Source organism: Orcinus orca, chromosome 1, assembly GCF_937001465.1.
Source record: "Orcinus orca chromosome 1, mOrcOrc1.1, whole genome shotgun sequence".
Classification (NCBI taxonomy): Eukaryota; Metazoa; Chordata; class Mammalia; order Artiodactyla; family Delphinidae; genus Orcinus; species Orcinus orca.
The window spans coordinates 8983135-9000627 of record NC_064559.1 but is presented as its reverse complement, the minus strand read 5'-3'; the positions used below and the strand labels follow the sequence as shown (position 1 = coordinate 9000627).

General features: G+C 37.6%; 1 protein-coding gene across 14 annotated transcripts in view; it reads right to left on the bottom strand.

Annotated features, from left to right (window-relative positions):
* CDC42BPA (CDC42 binding protein kinase alpha) overlaps nucleotides 1–17493 on the bottom strand; it is a 326934-nt gene that overhangs the window by 183258 nt on the left and 126183 nt on the right. For all 14 annotated transcript variants that reach the window (XM_049713472.1, XM_033430345.2, XM_049713441.1 and 11 more), the window contains exon 5: nucleotides 13140–13288. In XM_049713472.1, coding sequence (XP_049569429.1) covers nucleotides 13140–13288 — 149 coding nt within the window. The remainder of the gene's footprint in view (nucleotides 1–13139; nucleotides 13289–17493) is intronic.

Here is a 17493-nt window from a genome sequence, read left to right as displayed (position 1 = left end):
GCGAGCATTTTTATATGAATAAGCTACACCAAGTAAAACAAGTAAAGGTAAGCATGAAAAATATGAAAACATAATGACAACTGCTGCTCATTAGTTATTTTTTCCTGGTTTAGGTTCTTTACTTTTAATTGCAAGTTCTATCTCATGTTTCTTTACTTGTACCTATATTTTGCCAGTGTTTTATTGTATGCATTTTAAACTACCTAAATCCATTATGGAATGAGGTGAGAAAGAAAGGAATAAATTAAATGACTAGATACATAACTACACTATGAGGAAATACAATCCAGTGGGCGCTACACAATAACTGATGTAACTCTTTTTTAAGCCTATGTGTAGTCTAAATACTAGATGCAACAGTAACTCTTCCTAAAATATGACTTGACAATGGGAATGCTATGTTGCAGCAACCTATTAACCCGTAACCCAGTAAGAAGACCTTGAAAAAAACACAAGGTTCTAGAGGAAGAAAACCTCCAGAGATACATAATAAAATATATCCACTGAATACATTAGACGAAAACATCACAGTCTCTGCCTCCAGAAGCTTAAAAACTAGTGGAAAATACGAGGCAAATATAAAAATAAATAAGTAATTTGATAATGTACACTACCCTATACCTTAACGAAGCATGTAACAAATTACAAAGTGATCATTCATTACACATATTCTTTATATTAGTTCTTGCATATATATATTTGTTTACATTAGTTCATCTGTACCATCCTTAGGAATGTGATGTGCCTTGAGCGGGTCTATATCCCATAACTGGGTTGAGTATAGTGGACCCTTTAGATATGAAAACTCATGTCTTTTAGCTCTATAGATGCTTTCAAGACTACTTCATTATCCTTTCTATTAATTGATTATAAGGTGCTAATGTGATTTTCTTTGAATTTATATTGTTTTGGTGCTGCAATTGTTGATTCTATAAATTCACATATTTCTCCAAAGTTGAGAAGTTTAGGGCTGTTCCTAAACTTCTGTTCCCTCCCTGCTCTCTTTCTGGGACTCCAATTATATATATGATAGATCTTTTTATTCACCTTTATTTTTTCAATCTTTTCATCTCTGTTCTTCATAGGATACTTCTGCTGATCTATATTCAATTTCACTGACTTTTTCCTATAAACCTCCTTTTGATATTGAAACCACTCAGTGAATTTTTATTAGAGATACTGTATTTTTCTGCTCTGAAATTCCCATTGGTTCTTTTATATTATCTATTTCATTGCAGAGATTTTCCATCATTCATTCATTTCAAACGTGTTTTCCTTTACTTTGTGGAGTATATTTAAAATAAGTCCTTCTTTAAAGGTTTTGTCTGATAATTCTTACTCCTAATGACTCTTCAGGTGGATAAGTCAACTATTTTTTCTCTTGAGACTGAATCATAATTTCCTGATAGATTGAGTAATTTGGGGTTGTATCATGTGCACTGTGATGTTGTCATGTATACTCTGCGTTCTATCAAAAATCTCTGGAAAATGTTAGCATTTTAGTTTTAACAGACAGTCAACGTGGTTGAGACAACACAACTGAACCTCAAAAATACTAAGCTAAGTGAAATAAGGCAGTCAAACAAGACATGTTATATGATTTCATTTACATTAAATGTCCAGAACAGGCAAATCTATACAGATAGAAAGTAGATTAATGGTTGCTTAGGGCTGGGGAAATAGGGGAATAGGGAGGTGAGAACTTAAAGGTATGGGGGTTCTTTTTTTTTTTTTTAAAGAATTTATTTATTTATTTACTTATTTATTTATTTTTTGACTGTGTTGGGTCTTCATTGCTGCACACAGGCTTTCTCGAGTTGCGGCAAGCAGGGGTTACTCTTCATTGCAGTGAGCAGGCTTCTCATTGCTGTGGTTTCTGTTGTTGCAGAGCATGGACTCTAGGCATGTGGGCTTCAGTAGTTGTGGCTCGCGGGCTCTAGAGCACAGGCTCAGTAGTTGTGGTGCACAGGCTTAGTTGCTCCACGGCATGTGGGATCTTCCCGGATCAGGGCTCAAACCGGTGTCCCCCGCATTGGCAGGTGGATTCTTAACCACTGTGCCACCAGGGAAGCCCCTGGGGTTTCTTTTTGAAGTGATGAAAATGGTTTTGGGCTGAGGTGGACAGAGTTCCCAAGATGGTGGAGTAGGAAGACCCTGAGCACACCTCCTCTCATGGGCACACCAAAATTACAACTATTCATAGAACAACTATTGATGCAAATCTGGAACCTACCAGAAAAGATCACTACAACTAAAGATTTAAAGAAGGAACCACAATGAGTTGGGTAGGAGAGGCAGAGTCATGGTATAGCAAAGACCCGTATCTCAGGGTGGCTGGCACACAAACGGGAGGGTAATTACAATTGCAGAGGTACTCCCCAAGGAGTGAGGGGTCTGAGCCCCTCATTGGGCTCCTGAGCCCAGGAGTCCCATATTGGGAAGAGGAGCCCCCAGAATGTTTAGCCTTGAAGGCCAGTGGGGCTTACTTTTGGGAGACCAGAGGGCTGTGGGAAATACAGATTCTATTCTTAAAGGGCACACACAAAATCTCACATTCTCCAGGACCCAGGCAGAAGCGGTAATCTGAAAGGAGCCTGGGTCAGACCTACCTGCTGATCTTGGAGAGTCTCCTGGAGAGGCAGGAAGTGACTGAAACTTCACTCTGGGGACTTAGATACTGGCAGCAGCCAATCTGGGGAGCTCCATTCTACCACGTGGACACTAGTGCTGGCAAGCACCATTTTGGAATCCTCCCTCTAGCTTATTAGCCCCAGGATCCAGTCCTACTCACTAGCAGGCTGACACAAGCTTCGGGACACCCTGTACCCCACAGCCAGCTGTGTCAGGAGCCAGCCCCATCCACAGCAGTCTGACACCAGCTCTGGGACCTCTAGCCCTGCTGCCAGACCCCAGGACCCAGCTCTGCCCTCCAGTGGGCCAGCATTAACCCCAGGACCTGGCTCCACCTACCAGTGGGTGAGCAACAGCTCTGAAATTGCCTAGACCCAGACCCCACCCAACGAGCCAGCACTAGCCCTAGGGCCCCCTGGAGTTCTACAACCAGCTGCCTTGTGACATGGCCCAACCAACCACGCCTACAAGACCATCCACAGTATTCAGCCCACCACAACAGAAGGATCCACACAGCCCACACAGGGGTACCCCTACAGCATATAGCTCTGGTGACCAAAGTGGAGTCACAGAGGACATCCCCTACAGAAGGCCACTTCTCCAAGGTTGGAAAATATAACTAACCTCCCAGATACATAGAAACAAAGACAGCAAATTAGGCAAAATGAGGTGACAGAGGAACATGTTACAAATGAAGAAACAAGATAAAACGCCAGAAGAATTAAGAAAAGTGTAGACAGGCAACTACCCAAGAAAGAGTTCAAGCATGAACTCTTTCTCTCAACAAACAAAATGAACTCTTTATTCCCAACAAACAAAAGTCCAGGACCAGATGTCTTCACATGTGAATTCTACCAAACATTTAAAGAAGAGTTAACACCTGCACTTCTCAAACTACTCCAAAACACTGAAGAGGACGGAACACTTCCGCTACATCCTACAGGTCCAGCATCACCCTGATACTAAAACCAGACAACAATATCACAAAAAAAGAAAACTACAGGCCAATGTCACTGATGAACAGACGTAAAAATCCCCAACAAAATATTAGTTAATCATATCCAGCAACACATTAAAAGGATCATATACCATGGTCAAGTGGGTTTTATCCCAGGGATGCAAGTATGGTCTGCAAATCAAAGTGATATACCACACTAACAAACTGAAGAACAAAAATCATATGATCAGCTCAATAGATGCAGAAAAAGCTTTTGACAAAATACAACACCAATGTATGATAAAAACTCTCCACAAAGAGGGCATAGAGGGAATATGCCTCAACATAATAAAGGCCATATATGATAGGCCCACAGCTAACATCATACTCAGTGGTGAAAAGCTGAAAGCATTTCCCGTAAGGTCACGAACAAGACAAGGATGCCCACTCTTGCCACTTTCACTCAATGTAATATTAGAAGTCCTAGCCACAGCAATCAGACAAGAAAAAGAAATAAAAAGGATTTGAATTGGAAGGGAAGAAGTAAAACTGTCACTTTCTGCAGATGACATGATACTGTACATAGAAAATCCTAAAGACACCACCAAAAAACTACTAGAGCTCATCAATGAATCTGGTAAAGTTGCAGGATACAGAATTAATTTACAGAAATCTGTTGCATTTCCATACACTAACAACAAACTGTCAGAAAGAGAAATTAAGGAAACAATCCCATTTACAATCTCATCAGAAGAATAAAATACCTGGGAATAAGGCTAACTAAGGCGGTAAAAGACCTGTACTCAGAAAACTATAAGATACTGAAGAAAGAAACTGAAGACAACACAAACAGATGGAAAGATATACTGTATTCATGGAGTGGAAGAATATCGTAAAAATGACCATACTACGCAAGCCAATCTACAGATTCAATGCAATCACTATCAACATACCCATGGCATTTTTCACAGAACTAGAACAACTTAAAATTTGTATGGAAACACAAAAGGCAAAGGCAAAGGCAATAAAAGCAAAAATAAACAAATGGGATCTAATTAGATTTAAAAGCATTTGCACAGCAAAGGAAATCTGACAGAATAAAGAGACAACCTACTGAATGGGAGAAAATATTTCACCAAAACTGATATAAGCAATAAGGGGTTAATATCCAAAATATATAAACAGCTCATGCAACTCAATATCAAGAAAACAGGGCGGGCTTCCCTGGTGGCGCAGTGGTTGAGAGTCCGCCTGCCGATGCAGGGGATACGGGTTCGTGCTCCGGTCCGGGAAGATCCCACATGCCACGGAGCGGCTAGGCCCATGAGCCATGGCCGCTGAGCCTGCGCGTCCAGAGTCTGTGCTCCGCAACGGGAGAGGCCACAACAGTGAGAGGCCCGCGTACCGCAAAATAAAAAAAAAGAAAACAAACAACCCAATTTAAAAGGGGGCATAAGACCCAAATAGACATTTTTCCAAAGAAGACATACAGATGGCCAACAGGCACAAAAGAGATGCTCAACATCATTAATCAGCAGAGAAATGCAAATTAAAACCACAATGAAATAATCACCTCACACCTGTCAGAATGGATAACATCAAAAAACCACAAATAACACGTGTTGACAAGGATGTGGAGAAAAGGGAACCCTCATACACTGTTGGCGGGAATGTAAACTGGTATAGCCACTGTGGAAAACAGTGTTGATGTTCCTCAAAAAGCTAAAAATAGAACTATCCTATAATCCAGCAAGTCCATGCCTGGGTATGTATCTGAAGAAAACAAAAACACTAATTTGAAAAGATACATGCACCCCCATGTTCATAGCAGCATTATTTACAATAGCCAAAATACGGACACAACCTAATTGTCTATCAATAGATGAATGGATAAAGATGTGGTATACACACACACACACACACACACACACACAAAATGGAATACTATTCAGCCATTATAAAGAGTGAAATTTTGCCATTTGCAACAACATGGATGGACCTGGAGGGTATCATGCTTAGTGAAATAAGTCAGACAGAGAAAGACAAACACTGTATGTTATCACTTACACGTGGAATCTAAAAACTAAGATAAATGAATGAATATAACAAAAAAGAAACAGACTCACAGATATAGAGAACAGACTAGTAGTTACCAGTGGAGGTGGGGGGTAAGATAGGGGTAGGGGATTAAGAGATACAAACTACTATGTATAAAATAAACTACAAGGATATATTGTACAGCACAGGGACTACAGCCAATATTTTATAATAACCACAAATAGAGTATAATCTATAAAAACTTTGAATCACCACTTTATACACGTAAAACTAATATAATATTGTAAATCAACTACACTTCAATTAAAGAAATTTTTAAATATAAAAATGGACTGAGGTGATAGTTGCACTTATCTGCGAATATAGTAAAAACCACTGTATACTTTAAATGACTGACTAGTATGATATGTGATTTATATCTCAATAAAGCTGTTAAAGAAGATTATTTATAATTTAATCTCACAGCAATTTTTACGCAGATCCCCTGAATACCACTGGCAAGTTATACAAAAAAACAGAGATCATTCTTTCCTAAGGGTGAAAAAAGTTTGGAAAAAAAATCACATGAAGCAGCAATACAACAATGATTTCAAATGTTAATTATCAAAGATAATATCTAGTGCAATTATGAGTAGAGCCAACAAAAGTTTGTGATTTTTATATCTTTTTTTAAATTGCCTTTGAAGGGTTTAAAATGGAGAGGGAATTCTCCATTTTTTTAAACTGCTTTAAAAGTTTAGTCTACCATGATCTGACTATATGGATATCTATTTTCACTAAGAACTTTAAAATATTTTTTCCTTCTGCAAAATGATAAGTGCTCCATAATAAAGGAAACTATCTCTGCAGATTATGTACACATATCTAATTCTCTCTAAAAGTATACAACTTTAAAGTATTGTATACTTTATAATATCATTGATGTTTGTAACAGAACAATCTGCCAACCATCAAAGACCTTCCCTTCTCAACCAAAGTAGTTTCAAGCAAGGTACTTCTAGTTTGGAGGCAAAATGTGCAGTACTCTTAAAATGGTGTTATAGAAAACTATACTAGAAACAGAAATCAAGGTAAGAGCTTAGTCCCTGAAGGACACAGGGTATCAGAAGGTGACATTTATTTTGATTATCTATGTAGAGTATCTATATGGTACTGAAGAATACCACAGGAGTCCTCATCTTTCCATTTCTGTCATCTGAAACTAAACCGCAAGATAATCAAACACAATATTTGTAATGAGATCAATTAATTAGACTGTTCTAGTGGGATTGTGTGTCTTTCATTATTAGCATTTTTGAAGTTGTAGCTGACAACTTGAACACAAAGTCTACTGCTGAGTTTAGTTAGCATATTTATTTAGAAATAAGTTGGGTTTTTTTTCAACCTATAATTAGGGCTTACTTTACCATAACCCAGTATTTGGCACACACTTTAATCAACCTGAGTCAGATACATCCAATGATGCTGTGTAGTTGTTAGAAATAACCTCTATTCACAAATTTTGCATATAAGCAAATAAATGATCGAAAAGAGAGGACATACCCTGAAAATGTAAACTGCTTATTCAGCAAATAACAAATGGAGATGCTGGCATTTCAAACTTTAAGGTGAAAATTAAAGTGCGCCTATGGCAAAGTCTAATATCTGAGTTGAGAGATGACTGAAAAGAAGATATTTTATGACTGCTAAAATAGCATTTCAATAAACGCGGGGGGGGGAACCATTTTGTTAAAAGCAAAGGGAAAAAATGGACATGGTTTTATAATGCTGATATTTTTTGATACAGTTGACCCTTGAACAACATTTGGTTTGAACTGGGTGGGTCTACTTACACATGACCTTTTTAAAATAGTAAATATTACAGATGGAGGAACCTCAAATATGGCGGAACTAAGGATAAGGGTGGAACTAAGATACTGAGGGCAGACTATAAAGTTATAGGTGGATTTTCAACTGCATGAGTGTCAAAATCCTAACTCCCACAATGTTCAAGAGTAACCTGTGTTGTATTTTTCTAAGTATTCAAGTGCTATCTTTAACATTAAAATAATGATAATATATTACTTCTGAACCTTAATGGTCATTCTCTGTGTATCGTGTTTACTTTGGTTCTCCTTCCTTAGCTAAGCTAATTCAATCTATTGAAATGTCTTCTTCCTATCATATACATGGCTTTTTCCCAAGAGGTCTTCCTGATTCACCTGTTCGCCTAACTTATTTATTCTTTTATTTTACATCTCCACAATGTTTAGTATACAACTTTACTACTTTTTTTAACCTGGTTTTGTCATCATTTAATTGCTCTCTATTATTACTGTTAAATTTATCCACGTAACTTCTCAAAATGAGGGGGTATTTCTTTCATTTCTGTTGTCTCTCTCACCCAAGAAAGTAGCTAGAACACTGGGAAAACAGTACTGATTGAACAAAACTTTCACGATGAATGAATTTACAAAATTAAAAATTTTTCCAACTTGGGCACAACTATGAAGCATAAGTATTTTGTTAAACATCTTCTTTCAAAAGACAATAAATTGAAAGTAAAGAGCATATTATATTACTTAACATAAAAGCAAGGGATATCTTACAGCTGCCCCCAACACCCGGGACAGAAGTATCCACAGGAAAAAGAGATTATTAAATGTTTGCTTGAAATGTGTCACCTAGGACACTAATGTAATTAAATATAAAGGGAAAGCTGATTTACTTTTTTTTTTTTTTTTTTGCGGTACGTGGGCCTCTCACTGTTGTGGCCTCTCCCGTTGCGGAGCACAGGCTCCAGACGCGCAGGCTCAGCGGCCATGGCTCACGGGCCCAGCTGCTCCATGGCATGTGGGACCTTCCCGGACCGGGGCATGAACCCGTGTCCCCTGCATCGGCAGGCGGACTCTCCACCACTGCGCCACCAGGGAAGCCCAATGATGATTTACTTTTATTTCCCATAAGACACCTTACCTACACTCTCATTATTTTCCTCCTAACCTCTGGCTGTTCCTAACTTCTAGCTGTTCCTTCTTAGTTTGCTTCCTTGACTACTCCTACTCCACCCAGTCTCCAAAAACTGGAGCTCTTCAGGGCTCAGTCCTGGATCCTCTTCAATACTGACTCTGTTTCACAGAGTGAACTCAGCTTATCCCATGATTTGCGTATCATCTATGTGTTAATGGCACCCACATACTTGAATTACAGATACCAGCCTTACAGGTGGTAAGAAAAATCACTTCCTGGCAGGCCAGGAGCCTAAGCAAATCTGTCAATCTTGAGGAATTCACCAAAGTTTATAAGAATTGCATATGTAACAATAAAGAACTTCTTGGGTTTGGTTTCCAGACTTCAGAAGAACAAGTAATCAAATTACTTTTTTCCTTAAAATCTTATTATTTTGAAGTCATTGCACACTCAAAGCAAATTGCAAAAACAGTACAATGAGTCCCATTACCCTTCTACCCAGCGTCCCCCCTTACTCCCTATAACATATTATAGCTGTAGCACAATAGTAAAATGAGGAAACTGACACCTGTACATTAATGTTAGATATAGACCTTAGTCAGTTTCCATCCTTTGTTTCAACCTTCGTGTATGTGTATGTAGTTCCATGCAATTTTATCCCACTCACAGATTTGTGTAACTACTACCACAATCAAGATACACAACTGTTCCATCACCACAAAAAAGAACTCCCTCTTGCTGCCTTTTTGGCCACGCAGCGCAGCATGTGGGATCTTAGTTCCTTGACCAGGGATTGAACCCATGCCCCCTGCAGTGGAAGCGTGGTGTCTTAACCACTGGGGCACTAGGGAATTCCCTCATGCTGTCTTTTTATATTCCCTCTCACTCCCCACACTCTTCCCTGCCCCTCTCCCCTGGAAACCATTAATCTGTCCTCTATCTCTGTAGTTTTGGTATTTCAAGAATGTTACATAAATGGAATCATACAATATGTAACATTTTGAGTTTTAGTTCTTTTCACTAAGCATAATGCCCTTAAGGTCCATCCAGGTTGCTGCATGTATCAGTAATTCATTCCTTTTTATTGTTGAGTAATAATCTGTTACATGGATATACCAGAGTTTGTTCAACCATCACCCACTGAAGGGCATCTAGGCTGTTTCCAGTATTTTGCTATTACAAATAAAGCTGCTATGAACATTCATGTACAGGTTTTTCTGTGAATATAAGTTTTAATTTTTCTGGGATAAATACCTTAAAATGTAATTGCTGGGTCACACAGTAAGTACATGTTTAATTTTTTTTTTACTTTCAAACTGTTTTCCAGAGTAGCTGTACACATTCTTATCAGCAACGTGTGAGAGATCTACTTTCTCTGCATATCAGCATTTAGTATTATCACTACTTTTTATTTTAGTTATTCTAATACCTTCTCATTTGTATCTCATTGTAGTTTTAATCTGCATTTTTCTAATGGCTAATGACGTTGAACATCTTTTCATGTGCTTAGTTGACATCTCTATCTCCCCTTCGGTGAAATGTCTGTTCATGTGTTTTGCCCACTTTATAATTGGATTGTTCAAGATTTTTAAATTTTGTTTTGAGAGGTTTTTTTTTAACATATTCTACATATAAGGCCTTTGTCAGATGTGTGGTTTGCAAATATTTTCTCCCCTTCTATAGCTTGCCTTTTTATCTTCTTACCAGAATCTTATGTAGAACACGTTTTTAATTTTGATTAAGTCCACTTCACTAGTTTTTGTTTTAGGGACCATGTTTTTGGTGTCATATCTAAAAACTCCTTACCAAACCCAAAGTCCAGAAGATGTTCTCCATTGTTTTCTTCTAAAACTTTTATACTTTTACACTGTACATTTAAACCAATGATACATTTTGAATTATTTTTTTGTATTTGTGTGAGGTTTAGGGAAGTTTGGTTTTTTTGCCTATTATTCTAGCCCATTTGTTGAAGACTATGTTTCCTACACTGAACTGCTTTTGCAACTTTGTCAAAACCAGTTGGGAGTTATTTGTGTTAGTCTCTGTCTGGGTCCTCTATTTTGTCTAGTGATCTATGCGTTTATTCCTCCACCATTATCAGAGTCTTGCTTAAGCTTAAGATAGTGATATAGTAAGTCTTAATATCAGGTAGAGTGATTCTTCCTAATTTATTCTCCTTTTTCAAAATCATTTTAGCTACTTTAGTTGTTGCCTTTCCATATACACTTTAAAATAAGCTTGTTTTTATCTTTGAAAAATCTTCACTACTCTAAACAAAATTTTTGTTTATGTCTTGTGTTTTGTGTCCCCCAACAGACTGGAAGCATCTTCAGTGTCAGGACTGTATGCTATACTTACTTAAAATTTCACATACTTTAGCACAATGCTATTTATAAAAGAGGACTCAATAAATATTTCCTCAGTAAAGCATTTGCTGAAAATATTCTATCCAGAAAATGGGAATCACATTTTAAGAAGCACATCGATGCATCAGAACATGTCCACTGACAGGCAAAGGGAAAGACAAGAAGGGAGGGAGAAGAGGTATGGGAGTGGTCACAGGCTAAGAGTGTGTGTGTGTGTGTGTGTGTGTGTGTGTGTGTGTGTATACGTGTGTGAGACAGTGGGAGAGAAAATGTGTTTGTTAATTTTGACAAGAGACACTATAAATGTTTAGACGTTTAACCTAAAGAAGAGATGACTTCAGAAGGCATGATGACTATAAGATAAACTGTATTATTATATGTGGCTCTGAAGGCAAAACTAGGACCAATGATTAAGAGAAAAAGAAATTCAGCTTAACATAAAGTAAAATTCTATAACACTGGAGCTGTCCAACAATGGAATAAATAGGATTCATTTAACATTAAGTACCTTGTAAAATCAGAGGTACTCAAGCAGCACTCAGGGCTGAAATGGATTACAATCCACATTTCAATATCAGAAGGATAGTTGTTACCCAGAATGCTGTCCTGAGAAGAATTATAAGACTGCGTATATAGTCAGTGGGAAGGAGTCCTGTGATCAGTTAAGAATATTTGTCACAGCCTGGCAGAAGGGAGGGTAACAAAAATACCTCATATTTACTATCTCTAATCTAGATGAATTATTTTCAGAAATAATATAAGTCCTCGTTGTGAATTTAGATGTGAACTGAGTAAGGTTTCTCTTAAACTCCACGAGTCTAAGACTAGCATTCTTTAAATGTTCAATGAAGTGATTTTTTAAAGTATTTTTAAATGTCAGTCCTCAGCTAGGATCTTGGCTTACTGCTTAAGCAACAAAACAGCACTTGAGTTTCTCATCCAAATAATTCACTCTTGAGACAACAACACCACCTTAAAAACTGCATTGTGCTTTACAGTTTTCAAAGTATGTTCATGTTTTTGATTTCAAGAAAATTTGTGACTATCAGATATCGACAGAGAAAAGCATGTGAATAGGAAAAGTCAAACTGAGATCTGAAAAATACAAAATTTTTTAACCAAATTATTCTTCTTTTAATAATGTACTAAAACTGCACTGCTAATTAAATCAATCAGCATAAGATACCCAAATCTTAAAACAAACAAACTCTGAAACAGAAAATTTTTCTTCTTCCTACATTCTTGCTCTTCACAGAGATTACTCTCATTACCCACAACTCAAAACGAAAGAGCCGGGCTTCCCTGGTGGCGCAGTGGTTGAGAGTCCGCCTGCCAATGCAGGGGACACAGGTTCATGCCCCGGTCTGGGAAGATCCCACATGCCGCGGAGCGGCTGGTCCCATGAGCCATGGCCGCAGAGCCTGCGCATCTGGAGCCTGTGCTCCGCAACGGGAGAGGCCACAACAGTGAGAGGCCCGCGTACCGCAAAAAAAGAAAGAGCCATTGCTGTCTTCGAGCATAAGTTATCACGAGTGAGGTCACTAGACCAGCAGGGGCAGAAGCAGCAGCATCACCTGGGAAGGTGTTAGAGATGCCAAGTCCCCAGACCCATCCAACCTACTCAATCAGAAACTCTGGAGTTTTAACAGCCCTCCATATGATTCTGATGCATGCTGAAGTTTTCAAACTATGGTCTTAGAAAATGGTTGTTTCTTTCCAACATGCCAGGATCCCTTCCCTTTCCCTGCTTCTCCTTAGCGTCTCTTTACTCTTTCTCACATTTTGCACAACCCAAAGATTTTCTCATTTGAGTGATCAATTCACCAATAACTTTGTGAGGATTTCCTACTTTCTTTCTTTTAAAAATGTGAGACTGCCTTTTAAACCATCCAATAAGTTTTAACATTTTTTACTACACATAAATTATTATGAGATGTTCACAGAGATTTTTAATATGTGTCAACGGGCATAAGAACAATCTTACACAAAAATCATTTTGTAAATGGCCTGCTTTTTCATTCCATCTTAAACGGTACACAAAATAACACATTTGTAGGAAATTTTTAAAATAAATCATTATACCTGTCGAACAGTTTACAAAGAAGAAAGTATTCCATGGCAATCAAAATCACCACTTTCTTACAGAAACATCTCTTTTGACATTTATACAATCCGCTCCTTCACTGCATCTTACTCACCTGTGTACATAATGCAGTTGATGAACTGAATCAATTGCTATCACCATCTCAGCCAAGTAAAATCGAGCCATATCTTCAGGCAATCTATCTTCAAATTTGCTTAGTAGAGTAAGCAAATCCCCACCAACATAATAATCCATAACCAGGTACTGAGAATGAAAAATAAAATGTACTCAATAAATAAGGGGGAAAAAACAATGTATCTAATGTAAACCAAGGTCAAATAGCACTGGATCAAATACTTTTGTTGTTAATTAACAAGGAGCTGGGTAAGATGATCAGCAGCAGTCACTTACAAGTCTTGAAAATTTCATAAAGCAGTTAATAAATCTTCTAAAAACTGGGGCAGGAAACAATATAGGATTATCACTGCTTTGTTGTTGTTGTTTGCAAAGTAAAAATATGGAAAAGTAACATCATCATCAACTACAACAATAGACCACAGTTTTACCAACATTTCATAGAAGAAAAAACATTTAAATTCTCCAAATAAATTTTTAAAACTCAGAATAAGACAGTCATTTACGTTGAATAAATTCATCTTCATCTCACTACATTTTCCTTATTTCATCTTGAACCGATAACAACTTTATTATGACCAGCACTTGGATCAGCATTTGGAAGCCACTGGTATATAAAATATATAGCAATTCTCACCATATGCTTCTCTTCCCATTTCTGATACTGTGCAAATATCAGAATGGATTTTTCTTAAGTATACATAAACAGAAGCCAACTAATTTTAGATAGGAACTCTTACGGGTATGTGTGTGTGATACTGTGATTTATAATAAGAAATATATATTTTTTGGAATAGAGCAGAGAGTTCCTTAAAACCATTGGAATTTCCTAAGTGACAAGATAAAGGTGTCTTTTGTTATTTATAACAAGTCCCTTTCAACCATACCTAAGTTTATGTTAATGAGGTGACTTTTGGAAAACCCCTAGGAAACCTAAGGATGGGAGCTGGTTGCCAGGGAACCAACCAAGATTAGGGTATTGGAACTTTCAGTCTCACACCCTCACCTCCCAACCCCAGACCTCCAGGGAAAGGGACTGGAAGTTGAATCAATCATCAACGGCCATATGATCCAACAATCCCACTCCTGGGCTTATATCTGGAGAAAACTCTAATTCAAAAAGAAACATTTACCCCAATGTTCATAGCAGCACTATTTACAATAGCCAAGACATGGAAGCAACCTAAATGTCCAAGGACAGAAGAATAGATAAAGAAGATGTGGTATATATATACAATGGAATACCACTAAGCCATAAAAAAGAATAAAATAATGCCATTTGCAGCAACATGGATGGACCTAGAGATTATCATACTAAGTGAAATTAAGTCAGAAAGAGAAAGACAAATACCACAAGATATCACTTATATGTAGAATCTAAAATGTAACACAAACAAATTTATGTTCAAAACGGAAACAGACTCACAGACATAAACAAACTTATAGTTACCAAAGGGGAAAGGGGGTGGGAGAAGGATAACTTATGAGTTTGGGATTAGCAGATACAAGCTACTATACATAAAATAGATAAACAACAAGGTCCTACTGTACAGCACAGAGAACTATACTCAATATTCTATAATAAATCATAATAGAAAAGAATATGTGTATATATATATATATATATATATATAAGAATAACTGAATCACTTTGCTGTACACCAGAAACTAACACAACATTGTAAATCAACTATACTTCAATTAAAAAAAAAATCAATGGTCAATTATTTAATCAATCATGCTTAAGTAATGAAGCCTTCATAAAAAACCAGCATGGGGTTTAGACAGTGCCCAGGTTGGCAAACAAGTGGAGGTGCTGGGAGAGTGGTACATTCTTGGAGAGGGCACGAAGCTCCGTGCCCCTTTCCTCATACCTGCCCTACACATCTCTTTCATTGGGCTGTTCCTGAGTTCTGTGAGCCGCTCTAGCAAAGCAACTGAATCAGAGGAAGGGGTGGTGGAAATCTCTGATCTATAGCCTGTAGGTCAGAAGCACAAGTAACAACATGGACTTCGGACTGGGGAGTATGGGGAGCCATCTTGCAGGACTGAACCCTCAGCCTGTGAGATTTGATGCTATCTCCAGTTAGACAGCATCAGAATTGAGTTAAATTATAGGACACCCAGCTAGTGTGGGAGAACTGCTTGATGTGTGGAAAACCCACACATCTAATGTCAGAAGTGAAGTACTGTGCAGAGAGTACTGTGTGTAATGTAAATAAAAACAACAGAGTGTTCCTTTACAGCGTGTGTATACCAAAAAAGAAAAAACAAGGAGTATACACCAAAATGTTGACAGCGATTATCTCTGGGTTGTTAGATTACAGACTATGTCACAGCTTTTTGTTATTTTTCTGGATTGCTTTATAAACATGTATTACATATACATGTGTATATTATGTTATGTCATGTTATGTCATATCATACAGTGAGTGAAAACTAGACATAGTGGAAAGATGGACTTTGTAGTCAGAGAGACCTGTATTCAAATTCTGACTATGGGTTATAAGTGGCTTTTGAAAGATTAATTTCTTTGGTACTTTACTTTCTCATCTATATAACTACAATAATGATACCTTCTTCAGAGTATAGCACTTAGCATGATGGTTAGTAAATTAAATATATTTAGAATGTCAGTTATAATGTCTTAAAGTTCAGGTCATTTTATTATAGAATGGAGTTATTATTTCAAGGATATTACCAAGTAATATCTTATTGACATTAAGAGTTAAAGAGTCTTGAGAAAATTCACATTCTTTTTTTGTTTGTTTGTTTGTTTGTTTCTGCGGTATGCGGGCCTCTCACTGTTGTGGCCTCTCCCGTTGAGGAGCACAGGCTCCGGACACGCAGGCTCAGCAGCCATGGCTCACGGGCCCAGCCGCTCCGCGGCATGTGGGATCTTCCCGGACCGGGGCACGAACCCGTGTCCCCTGCATCGGCAGGCGGACTCTCAACCACTGCGCCACCAGGGAGGCCCCACATTCTTATTACTATACATTAGAACTACAAGCATGGGCAATTTTGTTAAATAAAAGAAAATTTCATGTTTTAAATCTTTGAAAGTTAGGGCAACAATGTATTTCAAATCCTGGTCTATGGTTTACTTGCTATATTTACTAGGCCTAATGTTTAACAGTCTCTGTCAAGAAGGTTAGAACAAAATAATTTAATGTAATAAAATTTTGTTAACATAAACATGTTGCTAGAATTGGCAATGGATGTAGAGCAGAAATCCATAGCTCTTACTTTAAAAAGAAGTACTTTGAGTATAGTAGCAAACACAGAAAGTTTTCAAACAAAAAACAAGTCTACTATTAAAATTGGAATCTAATATTTATACATAGAAAGTCATATAACATAACACATTTCTTCAATAAACATTTACTAGGTGCCAATCAGGATTTTTTTTGGTACCAAACAGAGGATAAAGAGATCAAAGGCTTCTACATCAAAGGCTTTCCTCTCTTGAAAGTGTACTTTTGCCACCCACGGTCGCCATTTAAAACTTAGGCTCCTTGAGTCATCATCTATCTTCTACTTTCATCCACATACTGCTATGTGCTTCCCTTAATAAACCCATGGATCCCTTCACTTCCGAGCTTTCAGTGTGCCTTACTGAACCTCTTCTACAGTAAACAACGTCCTTGAGATAGAATAAAAAATGATGAATACATAAATATTCCTAGTTTTCCTTTCCTGCTGGCTGCTAAACAATGCTCTGGCTTTGCCCACTCACATTCTTTCCCCACCTTGTCCTCAGAGGTAAAGTAGCTGTAGATAAGACAGAATTCAGCAACTGGGAGAAGCAAGAAGCAGAAAACACAAAAGTTTCTCAAGAGAAAAGCAATGAGTTGAAGATGAACTACACTTGCAATAGGGTTCTAGTGTTAGGGAGACAAAAATGCATCCAAAAGGCAAACAAGTAATAACCTCACATAAGAAAAAAGCCCCTTTTCCTCTATAACATATCCCAATGAATATCTCTAAGTCATTCTTTTACGTTTTTCCTTTGTTCACTACAACATTCAACTAAATCATCAAGGTCTTGTTGAGTCTACTCCCTGCTAAATCTCTGCGAAGTCCATCTACTTCTATCCCTACCCACTACCAACAATCCTAACCCAGGCTCCTGGCCTCTCGACTATATTACTACTACAAGTTTAAGACCAAAGTGAATAGCTTTCTATAATATATTTTATTCTGTAGATAATTTTCTTGGGAATGGAAAATAGAATACAGAACAAGAAAGGGACAAATAAATTCATTGACTAAGTCCACAGATACTTATATATAAGAACCTACTATGTGCTAACAATACACTTATGCAATGGAGA